The sequence below is a fragment of the Oryx dammah genome, unplaced genomic scaffold (assembly GCF_014754425.2).
Source record: "Oryx dammah isolate SB20612 unplaced genomic scaffold, SCBI_Odam_1.1 HiC_scaffold_5, whole genome shotgun sequence".
Lineage (NCBI taxonomy): Eukaryota > Metazoa > Chordata > Mammalia > Artiodactyla > Bovidae > Oryx > Oryx dammah.
This window is the reverse complement of record NW_024070189.1, coordinates 99,672,506-99,685,332: the sequence shown is the minus strand read 5'-3', so window position 1 is coordinate 99,685,332 and position 12,827 is coordinate 99,672,506. Positions and strand designations below refer to the sequence as shown.

The 12,827-nt window shown below is 57.8% G+C and overlaps 1 protein-coding gene across 1 annotated transcript in view; it reads left to right on the top strand.

Moving 5' to 3' along the window:
- BRD4 (bromodomain containing 4) overlaps window positions 1-12,827 on the top strand; it is an 86,303-nt gene that overhangs the window by 67,663 nt on the left and 5,813 nt on the right. Inside the window, 6 exon segments of the mRNA XM_040240990.1 lie at window positions 478-677; window positions 955-1,250; window positions 2,255-2,365; window positions 11,399-11,451; window positions 11,588-11,966; window positions 12,543-12,827. The exon segment at window positions 12,543-12,827 is cut by the window's right edge and continues 5 nt beyond it. Coding sequence (XP_040096924.1) covers window positions 478-677; window positions 955-1,250; window positions 2,255-2,365; window positions 11,399-11,451; window positions 11,588-11,966; window positions 12,543-12,827 — 1,324 coding nt within the window.

Genomic DNA, 12,827 nt, shown 5'->3' with positions numbered 1-12,827 from the left:
GCCTTTCCAGTCCATGGCCCGGGGCAGCGCTGCTAGAGGGAGGTGTCCGCATGATGCCCTTGGCTTTGCGTGCCAGCAGGTCCCCTTGTGCCTAGTCAAGTGCATGTTGTTCATACTTATATGTTCCCTGTGGGTATGGACGTGGGCTGATATGGATGGCCATTCTCTGGGCGGAAGTCAGACTTCTGAACTTTCTGGTGTCTCGAAGGAGGTGGTTGAGCCAGTTTGTCCGTCTCCTAGGGCCTCTTGGATGCTCATCTCCCTACAGTTTGGCCTTTAGAACCCACAGGTGTCTATACACTTGCCCAGCCGCTTTAGGGACCAAGGATGGTCATGAGGCTTGAGTGTCAGCTCCTCTGACAAGGAGGACACTGGTCTGCCCTGGGGGTTCAAGGGTCTGGGTGGGCCTGTGCCCCGCGGATATCTGGTGAGACGGCAGGTCATGACAAGTGTGTGTCTTGCTTGTCCGCACCACAGCTCAAAGCCGTGCACGAGCAGCTTGCAGCGCTTTCACAGCCCCAGCAGAACAAACCAAAGAAAAAGGAGAAAGACAAAAAGGAAAAGAAAAAAGAAAAGCACAAAAAGAAAGAGGAAGTAGAGGAGAATAAGAAAAGCAAAGCCAAGGAACTTCCTCCCAAAAAGACCAAGAAAAATAATAGCAGTAACAGCAGCACGAGGTCTGTGGCCGCCCCACCTGACAAATGCCCCTTCTCTGGGACGGGCCTTGAGGGGAGGATGGTAGGGCGTGGTGGGCAGCGAGACACCCCCAGCTCCCTGGTCTTGGTCTCAGGCACAGCTCCGCACTCACAGAGGGGCGTTGCCAGTGTCTCCTGTCCCCTGTGAAGACCACTGGGAGAGGGTGTAGAAGCCTCCCCAAGCCCTAAATGAAGGGATGGGTGCCGCCCTTTCCTGCAGGGACCCATTCCTAATGGTATCTGCATCACCCCTCCGTAGCAAGAAGGAGCCAGCACCCTTAAAGAGCAAGCCGCCTCCCGCCTATGAGTCGGAGGAAGAGGACAAGTGCAAGCCCATGTCATATGAGGAGAAGCGGCAGCTGAGCCTGGATATCAACAAACTGCCTGGCGAGAAGCTGGGCCGCGTGGTGCACATCATTCAGTCGCGGGAGCCCTCCCTCAAGAACTCCAACCCCGACGAGATCGAGATCGACTTCGAGACCCTGAAGCCATCCACCCTGCGTGAACTGGAGCGCTACGTCACCTCCTGTTTGCGGAAGAAGAGGAAACCTCAAGGTGCCCTTTGGCCCTCTGGGGTGGGGCTCTGGGGTGTTGCCAGTCCCGGGTAAGGGAGAGGGCTGGCAGGTGGGGTCCAGCGCTGCCCTTGCACCCCTATGAGCTAGGCCCCGTTAGCATCTTTAGTTAATTTGGCCTTCCAATTCTGGCCCTCTCCCTCTGCAGGCTGTTTAAATTTCTGATTATGAAGTCTGTGTCCTCGACATAGAAGCCTCTGGAGGGTTGTGACATCAAACTCGACCCTAGGCTGTGGGGCGCCTTTCTTGACCTCTCTGGCAGATGGCCCTTGGGGTCCTAAGGCACCTCCCTCCCCCACCTTTTTGGGGTCTCTGGGGTGGGGGGCATGGCTAGGAGGAAAGCATTAGATTGGCACTGTGCCTGCCTGCTGTCTTGTCTAGTTCCTCGTGACCCGCTCTGCAAGTCTTCCAAGTGGCTCTTTGGTGTTATCAGTGCCTTGTCTTGGCTCATAGTTTTGTCTCAGGACCAGTAGGATTTAGAATCTGAGTCAGGGTTTTGCACACAGCCTTCATTCCAGCCCAGACTGACTTGGTCCTTGGTACCCCCTCCCCTCCGTTCAGGGTGTCACACAGTGACACCCAGCCTCACTCTGCACACTGAGGTGCTGGGAGGGCCCCTGGGGCCTTTTCCTTGTCTTGCTTTGTCTCTGGTGGTTGTGCCCCCTTTAGGTCTTCTCCCTGCTGCCAGAATAGTAGCTGAGGGAGCACACTCGCAGCAGTCCCTTGTTAGGGAGTCCCCTCCTGTCCTGGTCTCTTAATCCTCGGTGAACCCTGTGAGGGGGTATTTTGAGAGATTGAAGGGGCCTTGAAAGTTCAGTATAAGCCAGAATTTCGGCTGGCGTGAGTGGTGGTAGGCTAGCTGCACCCTTGGGAAGTGTGGGTCGGGCCAGGGTCTGGAAGGCCAGCAGCCAGTCTTTGGGAGCAGCCCTTTGGCTCATGGGGCTCTGGGTCCTGCCTGACTCTGTTGTCCCTGTTGCTTTATTGCAGCTGAGAAAGTTGATGTGATCGCTGGCTCCTCCAAGATGAAGGGCTTCTCGTCCTCAGAGTCAGAGAGCACCAGCGAGTCCAGCTCCTCTGACAGCGAAGACTCTGAAACAGGTTAGGTGTCTTTGATGTAGTCTTACCACACTCCTGCCTGTGTTCCACTCTGTGTCCAGGCTACCAGAGAGCAGAGATGGCAGTCATAAGAACCTGCTGGGCCCTCCCATCCGTCCATCTGGTCACCATGTTGGCCTCTACCTGGGGTGGTGGGTATCCCAGCACCTACCTCCACCCCACCCCTGACCTGGGCTGGGGACGGAGACAAGTGGCCAGTGGTATTGACACTGCAGAGCCCTGGGAAAGGAGGAATGGGGGCAGATGATGGAATTGATCTTCGCGCGACCCTGCCCAGCCTCAGAGTCCCCCAGCGGCACTGTTGCATGCACCTCGGCCCTTTCAAGTGATGTGCTTCAGCAGGTGTGGAGCAGCCTGCTTTTGGCCCCACTGTTCCCGGGGCTTAGAGCACTGCCATTCTCCCCGGAGTTTGCTCGCTGCTGCATTGGCTGCTCCTAACTGCACGTACTTGGACATTCGTGTCCTGTACCTCTAACAGTTCCTTCTCTCCATACTCCACGGGTGTGCACGTGTGCCCCCTGGTGTGGCTGAGCAGCAGCCTTGACGTGGGAGGCGGGGGCAGGTGGAGATGCCAAGAGCTGTGCCTGTGGTGGGACAGGAGACCTTTCCTCCAGACACAAGCATTTCTGGTTATTCTCAGGGGAGCTGATGCTCAGACTGGCCCAGAGGGGAGGCTGGGAAGAAGCCTGGTGGCTAGGCTGCTCTGTGAGGTGTAGCTGACTTCCTGTGTCTGGATGCATAGGGTTGTTGGTGGGCAGGCAGGTGCCTTCATCGGCTGAGTCGACAGTCTGCAGACCACCCAGAGCCTGCCGTTTGTCCTTCCCTCCAGGCAGGCTGCAGTGCGCACATCCACAGTGGGCAGCAAGACTCCTGGTGTGTTCTTCTGTGTACCTAGTCCTGTCTCTGATACTTTACTGTAACTGGAAGGAAACGACAAACTCCACTTAGTTCACATAGATAGATAATGTGATCTGGTGGTGCCGAGGAGGTATGAGGATTATTTGCAGCAGTTGAGAAGAGTGGTGCTGCTCTGAGGTGTGTGGGTCCTGTGGGGCAGGGGTCCCCCTGGACCTTGTCACTGTCTCTTTTCCTTTGTAAGGACACTATGTTTCCCAGGTGAGGGGGAGGGGAGCCTTCTCTAGGACATCAGTGCTCTGGACTACCTCCTTTCAGTGGGCCCAAGTGATGTGAATTCCATTGAGGATATTCTGTATTTATTGAGCTCCTGTTGTATGCAGAGACTGCTGTGGGTAGTTTGCTGGTCACCTCTCTATCCTTTACCCTTTTTTCTTTCTTCCTAACCAGCTCCCTCTTCCAGTGCGTTTTAAAAATCTACTGGCCAGTAGGGGGCGCCACACCCCGTGCTTGCTGAGGCAGAGTGGGGCCTCAGGCCAGGGCCCAGCGCTCGGCAGGGTGAATGGCTGTATTCTTGCGCCTAATTAGCATTCCAGGTGGCTGCTGACTTCTCACTCTCAGTTCCAGCCAAACCTCAGGTTTGCCTTTGCTTCTGGGGTTTTGTACCTCCTGTGTTTTCTAGCAAGCTTCTCCTACTAGGGCTGTTGCAGCCCTTTCCCCTAAGGATCTGAGCAACCAGAGAAAACCCCAGAGATTGAAATTAGCAGAGGACCTGAGGGCTAAAACCGTGCCACCAGGCCCCGCCCAGCGTGGTGCCTTAGGGCGTGGTGACCATCACACCCCGGTGTCCCAGTCCTGAGTCGGGACCGCGGCCTTTGTCCCTGACTCCTGAGCTTCTGAGTGCCCTGCACCCCGCCTGATGCCGCCTCCCATGGAGTAAGCATGACGGCATTTCCAGCAGCTCTCTGCTGCTGCTGAGATTTTTTTTTTTTCCTTCACATTTTTCCCTCCTTTAAAGAAAGTGGAAAGATTGTGCAACAAGTAATCTGAGAGTCCTGGGAACAGCTGTCCTGGCGGGAAAGAGGGCAAGATTTACAGTCTTGGAGCCGCCAGCCTGCAGGCTCCCAGGCTCCGGCAGTCCAGCCCTGGCGGCTCCCTCGGCTGCCTCAGCTCCTCCTTCTCCCCAGGCGCCCTCCCTACCTTGAGTTTTTCGAGGCTGTCCTTTGACTGCGTGGTTCTGGCTTTTCCTTTGCCATCTGTGTGCTCCGGGGACTGACCAAGAGCTTCTGCTCTTGGGAGGGATGAACTCTGTAGGTTTGTGCCCTGCACCTCAGATGCTACAGGTCCCACATGGGAGCCTGTGTCCTGGTTCCAGGGGATGGGCTGTCTGCCACCACCCTCCTGCATAGGAAACTGAGTGGTTCCTCGTGTGGGGTCCATGGAGGTGGGTAGATTGCTGTGACTAGGTACAGGTGGTTCTGCCTTGGCAGGGAGAGGGAGTGGGGGCCTGGTTGGGGGGCCACTGGGGGTGTTTCTCTTGGTCTCTGGGGGCTTTACTGTTTCTCCCTTCTTGTTCTTGTGTTTCCATTTGGATTAGAGCCGAAATTCCTGAAGGGCCTGTATTTGTCAGTTCTGCCAACACAGCCCCAGGACTCGAATCACCAAAAGAAAGTGACCAGAGGCACTAAATTGGGGCTAGGGCAGTGGTACGCGGCCTCATCTTTGGCCACTGTCCATAGACAACTGCCAACTGCTCAGGACAGGGGGGCTGGCTGTTGGGACAAGGCTCCTGTTCAGGGATGCAGTGCATCCACAGACTGGGGTCGGGGGTCTTTCTGCCCCAGGCACCGTGTGCTCCTCCTCCTGTGAGCAGCACTGTTGGCCAGACACACCACATCTTTTGAACCCAACAGTTACCTGAGTCATAGTCTTCCACTGAGCTTTTTGACTGTGCTTAAACTCTGAATCTGCTTGAGAGGTTTAGTACTGGGACAAAGACAGTGGTATAAGGGCCACCCTCCCACTGCCCCTGAGCCAGCGTAAGCTTTCACCCCATCCCATTGCTGATTGATGTCTGGCTCCTCCCAGTGCTACCCACAGGTTTTATGGGCACACAGGGCTGGACACCACCTCCTGTCCCTCTCAGAAGCATCCCTAGCCTGGGCTGGGATAGGAGTTCACAGCATTCTCCTGGACTTGGTTTTGGTCTTCTGGTTGCAGAGGGAGCACACACCAGCTATTTTAGTCTCCTGGTTTCCTTTTCCCAGGATTGGAGCATGTGGGTGTTTCTTAATAGCTCCAGGGGGAAAAGGAATGCTTTATGTTTTGGAAAGATTTGGGTTGGAAAGTGCAGACAGAGGCCGTGGGGCATTCTTCCTAGACAACCAGCCTCAACTTCCGCGACCCCGGGTCTTGGAATGACTGGGTTCCTGTCCCATCTTGAGGCCTGCTGCTGCCCACTCCAAGGGTGTGATGCTTGCTCTTGGGGAAGGGCTGAGTCCCTGGCGGGGTTGGGGGTAGGAAGAGATCTGGAGGATGGGGCTATAGCCAATCTGTCTGCAGTGCCAGGCGACCCCTCACACCCACACACATGCAGGGAGGGATGCGAGGGCTTCCCGGGCGAGGGCGCGCCTTGTGGAATGTGCCTTGAATGAGAGAGCAGCCGGTGGGCGGGTTTTTCCCACACACACACACACTTGGGGACCATGGGAGTGCAGTGTTGGTTGCATCCGTGATTCTAACAGAAGCATCTGCTCTGCTCTGTGGGTGGGAAAGAGCCCCAGCCCCTCTCCCCAGTCAAAGGAAGCTGCATTCGATGCCTGGGAAAAAAGAAAGGACAACTTTCTTCCTCAACTTGTTTTTATTTTTAATTTGTTTTCTTCCTTAACAGTGTATGTCATTGGCTCCTGTTTTTTATAATTTTGCTTGTTTCTTGGAGTTGAGAGGAATGCAGAGGCTGTTAGCTAGAGGTCTTACACTCCAGAGCTCCTTTCTTAGGGGCATTCCCTCCTTCCAGCTGAGCCCCAAGGCAGGGTCAGCATTACCTCGCTGAGATAGGGTGCAGAAAAGTGGACCCTGGGGGGTAAGGACAGAATCCGTGGGTGCCCAGTGGGTGTGGCACACCACGAGGGACTTCGGAAGTGAGGCAAGGAGAGGACAGGCGGGGTAATCGCTCAGCCGCAGAGCCCAGCAAAGGAGACCCCAGCACACAATGGGCACACGTGGAGCTCGTTACTGGAAGCCGTTCTGTCTAGAGGCATGAGCAGGCTCAGGCGGTTCTGGAGACATCCGTGCGTGCCTGATCTGAGGCCCTTCTCAGGGGAAGGTGGGCCTGTCCCCACCCGCAGCTGGCCAGGCAGGGGTGGAACTCGCAGTTGCGGCGCTGTCTTCTCGTGCCCTGACAGCAGGCGGGGCACCGGAGGCTAGCTTGGTCTGCAGTTCTTCTGTTCTTTATGACTTGAACGATACATTCCACACCATTTCTCTCACACTGGTTTCTCTCTCCCTCTACGTAGGTCCTGCCTAATCATTGGACACGGACTCTTAATAAAACGGTCTTCAGTTCCAGATTCCTTCCCAGCAAGCTATAGCTTAAGTCCATTTTCTTCCGTGAAAGGGACAGGACTCCATCAAGTTATGGAATTCCTCAGAGCCCTGGGCCTGTCCCCCGGGGTGGATTAGTCATGTTCAGCAGCTCACACCTAGTCCCGCCTCCGGGAAGGCTGCCTGCCTGGCTGCCCGCCCGCCCGGGCCTCCTGTGTAAAGACTGCCTGGCTGTTCTGCCCAGCCTCCCTGGTCGTCTGGGGTCCTCTGAGTGGGTGGCATCTCCCAGAGGGTGATGACAATCCCCCTGCACACACATTCATGCGGTGCTGCTCCGTGTGCAAGGCCCCGTCACAGACGCATTTTCTGTCTCCACCCCTCCCTCTTTTGGGGGTACTCTGGATCCTAACTGCTTCCCTCCTGGACCTTCTGATGATGTTAGCCCAGGGAAGATCTCACTCAACTCAGCCTCAGGAAGAACATTGTGACATCTAGAGTCTCCCCAAGTGAGGAGCGAGGCTTTAGAGGCGAGGCCAGCTGGGCCCAGGGCTCCCTGGGGCTGTCCCTCAGCCTGCCTTCTCTGGTGGCCCACGCGGCTCTGTTGGCCAGGGGTGCCCACCAGCCACAGCTGACTCACAGCCCCCTGGAGTCCTCTCTCTGTTTCCACTGTTCCCACTGTTGTCTGTTGGGCATCTTCCCAACTTCTTTGGCCTCTTCTAAAGTCGCACAGGGAAAGTACCTCCTAGGCGGCCTCCTTGCCCCTCCCTTCCCAGGTACATAGACGCAGACCGCAGGAGCTGCCAGGCAGGCCGGGAGAGAGGGACGTCTGGGGAGACATGGCCGTGCTGCCGGCGGACCTGACTCCTCCAGCCCACAGTCCTCACCCCTGCTGGGGGTCGGGATCAGGGCTAGTAGCACGAGAGGGCTGGACCAGTCAGTGGTGAGGGCATTGGAGCCTTTGGGCCCTCTTCGTGCACATGCAGGTACTCCTCTCAGTTCAGCCCCCAAGAGTGATGGGAGCTGCTGGGTGGGCCACATCATCCAAGCCCTCTGAGAGGCACTGGATAGGCCTTTTTTTTTTTTTTGGCTCTAAAAATAAACATCAGCCCTTTTTTGGTCATGAATCCAGCATCTCAGCAGAAAACTGCCTGGCGTGAAAAGTCCCCTAAGGAATAGTGTTTGTTTTAAGTGTAGTTGGTGTGTACTTCGAGGCCTGACCGTCTCCTGGCATTTTGGGATCAGCCTCCTCCTGCACCTGGGAGCAGGCTTGAGGAGGTGCAGTTGGCCAGCGCCTGCGTGGAAGCCCTGGCCCCCTCCCCAGCTCCTTGGGACTTTGGGCCCAAGCAGCTGTAACAGCCCCAGACTGGCCTTGGCCTTGGGTTCTGCGCTCAGCCTCCCCAGAGCCCCTCGGGCCCTGCAGTGATGCTTGGGAGTTCCTCAGCTGCTCCCGGATCCTCCAGCCGGTCAGCTTCCAGTTGAGCTCATTTGCCAAACAGACTATTTTGAGCTGCCCTTTGGCCTGTTCCTGATGTGTTTCCAGTACTGCTTGGCCTGGCTTGGGTCCGGGGGCTTTATGCCCAGAGATTCCCACAGGACAGTTGGGAAGCTGCTGGCATTGTCTTTCTGGGAAGATTCTGCCGTCTTGGAGCAAATGGCAGGCTAGATTCCCATGGCGTCAGCCTGTGTGCCACCCCACCCCTTCCCACTCACGGGCACAGAGGCTGTAGCCCCAGGCCAGCTCTTCCTGTGTGATCCTTGCATCTTCTCTGTTCAGGGGTCCTGTCCTTGCCCATGGTGCTTCCGTCTGACAGAAAACTTGATCGTTTGATTCGGGCTGGCACCGGTGCCGCAGGAAGAGCAGAGAGAGCAGAAGCCCGCCCACCCTTTCAGCAGCCTCCAGTGTGCGGGCGGTGGGCGGTGCCGGCCGGGCCTGAGAAGTTGCTCTAGGGAAGGGTGGGAGGCTGGGTGTCTGCTGGTGCGGAGGCTTCCAGTCGGTTCAGTTGAGGGGCTCTGCACCTCTGCCCTTGCCTTCCGTCCTGTCTCCTTCCCTTGAGTTGTGGGGGAGTGGGGAGGAATCAGTGTTTTAATCAGATTTTACAAAAACGTTTTAATTCTTTGTACAATTACCATCCTATGTAAAGCTGAAATTTGTGTTGAGTTCAAGATGTTCATGGAATAAAGATCACACAGTACTTGAGGCCATCTTCATGTAACCCTTTCTAGAGAGTTTTGTGTGGGGGGTGTCTTGGGGCTGGTGTGTGGTGAAGTTGTGCACTTCCTGTCTTGTCTTCCTCCCACGAGGCGAGTGGTGCACGTGAGCCAGCTGTGACAGCCCCAAATAGGCTCCGGCACCCCTTGGTCCCTGCCGCCGGCCCCTTGAGTCCTCTGGTCCTGGTGGTCTGCTGGGTGCCTCCTACCTTCTCTGCTGCTCTAGGCCAGCCCCACCCCATACTTCTGTGCAGCCTGGGGGTGATACTCCTGGTGACCTTTCTAAGGCAGCTGATACTCCCTGGATCCTTAAGGGCCCCATTGCACTTTGTCCCCCCTAGTTCCCCGGGTGGGCCTCTCTCACTCATGGCTGCAGGGAGATGGTGAAGGCTCAAAGCCACTTGTCCCTCTTCTGTGTTGGAAAAAGAGTTTTCCTCACTAAGGCCATGAGATGACAGGCCCCCTCAACCCCATCCAGCCTTCTCCCTGCGACACAGTGTCCTATCCTGGTCATACTTAACGCACTGACCGCTTTCCTACCCCCAGACCCCCCGAAGGCAGGCCAGGGTGTGAGCAGCTGCCGCCAGCCTCCCTTGAGCTGCAGTTTCTGTTGCTGGAATCCACCCTGGGAGGGGAGCCCAGCCTGGGAGAACGCCGTCCTCTTCCTATGTGCCATGCCTTGTGCGTGCAGGGTCCCCTCGGCCCTGGGCTTCCAGCCTCTGTATGGTCCAGCACCCTTTCACCCCGAGGCTCCCAGACACCTGGCTTGTGGCCCAATCCTGCAAATTACCCAGACTGCTCCCTTTCATACGTGTGACTCAAGAGCGTCCTTTCTACCAGGTCTCATGTGACCGGTAGAGTCCTGAGCCCTGTATCCTGGCATCTTTAGTATCTGGGTTCAGGGCTGGGCCTGCAGTTCCTCCACCCCAGGTGTCCCTAGTCACTGCCACTCGTGTAAAAATGTGTCTAGCCACAAAGTTCTGTGTCACTGTCTTACCTCTTGCATGGAATGGTGAGTTCTGGCAGGGCACGAGGTCTCCCTCATCCCTTTAAGTGGCACGCTGCACCAAGGCCATACTCCTCTCCAAAGCTCCCTTAGCACTGCCCTCCATGAAGCAACTACCAGCGGAGCTAGCCCCACTTTGGGCAAAAAACGTGTGTCTTCCAGCACCAGCGGCAAGAGCCAGCACTCTGGTGAGAAGCGCAGGGGAAGCCAGGCGAAGCGACAAGGTGCCTCTCAGTGACAGGAACCCCAAAGGCACCATGGGTGGGGGTCCCAGCTCCCACCTGGTGGTTGGTGGCTTCACTTCCCAGCCCTCGAGCCCTGGCCAGTCTTCCCCTCCCTGTCTCCCGCTCCAGGATGTGTACCCAGCGGTGTTTGGCGAGGGGAATCCCGTGGGCCAAAGCTCCTTAGCGTGAAGCTCTATAGAGTGGGGGCAGAGGGGCTCAGGCTGGCTCTCGCACACTCCTCACAGAGACCGACACACCCCAGATGTGCCCACACAGTGGCCGGCAACAAGCCACATGCTCCTGAGAAGCCAGGACACGTACTTAGTCTCCCTGCAGCACGTGAACCCTGTTCCGACACAGGGACTTCTCTGAGGCTGGTCTCCTGAGAGGAAGGGGAGTCTGGCCAGTGGCCGCCGCCTCTGCTGGCCACAGCATTGAGTGCCTCCCTCATTGGTTCCTGGGTTGTCCAGAGAGGCTGGCTGGCTGGCTGGCTTGCCTCTTTCCCTCTACAAAGTGCACACGCTTGTCAGCACTCTCCTCACCTGTCTCACGGTTCTGTGGCCAGGGCCTTGGCCCGTGCTGGCACCCGTGGTCCCTGTCACCCCAAGCTATATATTTCTGCTTCTCTTGGGACAATGGGAAGGCGCAAGTGTCACAGGGCAGTGCAGCTGGAGGCCGCCGAGTTGTTACTTCTAGTCTGTGTGGCTGGGGCAAGTCCTTCGACTTCTCTGAGCCTTACTTTGCTGGTTTCTTAAATCGATAAGATCATTTCAAGCACCACGGTGGTCCCAGGGTGAAGCAGGTTGGGGTGCAGATGCTCAGATCCGTGTGGAGGCCTCTGACTAGCCAAGAAGGGGAGACGGTTGGGCCAGAAGGTCCCTCGTAGCTCAGTCCCCCACACGTTTGAGTGTGCTCTTGTCATGAAGCTGGTGGTCTGGAGTTTGGTGGGGAAGCTAGGCATGGTCCCCGCTAGGGAAAAAGCCGCAGGCAAATGGGTAGGTGACACCCACACATCTTTCTCTCCCCTGTGACCCCCCCGAGATGGAACCCGGCCACCCTCCCTTCTCACTGTCACTTGGCCCTTCTGAACTCACCCTCTGTTCTCTCCTCGCTCCGCGTGGAAGGCCCGCTCCCAGTCTTCTCCCTTAGAGCCTCACCGCCTTCTCTTTACCTCCGCAGAGATGGCTCCGAAGTCAAAAAAGAAGGGGCACCCTGGGAGGGAGCAGAAGAAGGTAGGTGGTTTCAGGGGTGTCTTTGAGCAAGTGGGCAGTGGCCGCCTGCCTGTGTGGGCCCTGGCGGGGAGGGGTCCCGTGTCTCGCCCAGACACGTGTGGCCTGCCTCACGTCAGCCTGTCCTGTCTGTCTTCAGCACCACCACCACCACCATCAGCAGATGCAGCAGGCCCCGGCCCCGGTGCCCCAGCCGCCGCCGCCGCCGCCGCCCCAGCAACCCCCGCCGCCCCCGCCGCCCCAGCAGCAGCCTCCGCAGCAGCCCCCGGCCCCGCCCCCACCCCCCTCCATGCCGCAGCAGGCGGCCCCCGCGATGAAGTCCTCGCCTCCGCCCTTCATCGCTGCCCAGGTGCCTGTGCTGGAGCCCCAGCTTCCAGGCAGCGTCTTCGACCCCATCGGCCACTTCACCCAGCCCATCCTGCACCTGCCGCAGCCCGAGCTACCCCCTCACCTGCCCCAGCCTCCTGAGCACAGCACTCCGCCTCATCTCAACCAGCACTCGGTGGTCTCTCCTCCAGGTGAGCGGCGACCGCGCCCGTGTGGGTCTTAGCACGGTGACGGGCTCCTCTGAGCGGCGGGTAGAATCCCTCTTAGCCTCAGTTGTCTGGTCATTCAGGAGATTAGCCGCTCCTTGGGCCCATTCTGGAAATGATGCCAGAAGTGTGGACAGGACAGGCCTTGCGTAGAGAGACAGTGCTTTGGTGCAGAAGATACTGATTCAGGTCTGCTGGGCCAGGCCTCACAGCGTGAGGTGGGAAAGGATGGGACTCTGCAGCTCCCAGTCAGGGGTGGGAGGGCACGAACTCTCATCCTGCAAGGGATGTGGGGATGAGGAAAGACCTGGAGGGTGAGTGGAATGGTTGGAGGGGAGAGAGGAAAGTTGGCACGGAGCACATGATGCTGGGGGCGGGGGGGGCTTGTTCCTGTAGCCCTCCCTGGATGTTATCCTGACTCTCAAGTTCTGGGGAAGCCGAGGAGGGTGGGGAGAGGTTGCCAGTTGAAGGGAGACAAGTCAGAGGGCGGGATGGAGGAGAAAGGCTGGGCCGGGGGCCGCACAGTGTGTGAGCCTCACCACCTGGCTCCCATTGTTGCAGCTTTGCACAACGCGCTGCCTCAGCAGCCATCACGGCCCAGTAACCGAGCTGCTGCCCTGCCCCCCAAGGCTTCCCGTCCCCCCGCTGTGTCTCCCGCCCTGGCCCAGCCCCCCCTCCTCCCGCAGCCCCCCATGGCTCAGCCCCCCCAAGTGCTGCTGCAGGAGGACGAAGAGCCGCCTGCCCCACCCCTCACCTCCATGCAGATGCAGCTCTACCTGCAGCAGTTGCAGAAGGTGCAGCCCCCCACGCCACTACTCCCTTCCGTGAAGGTGCAGTCCCAGCCCC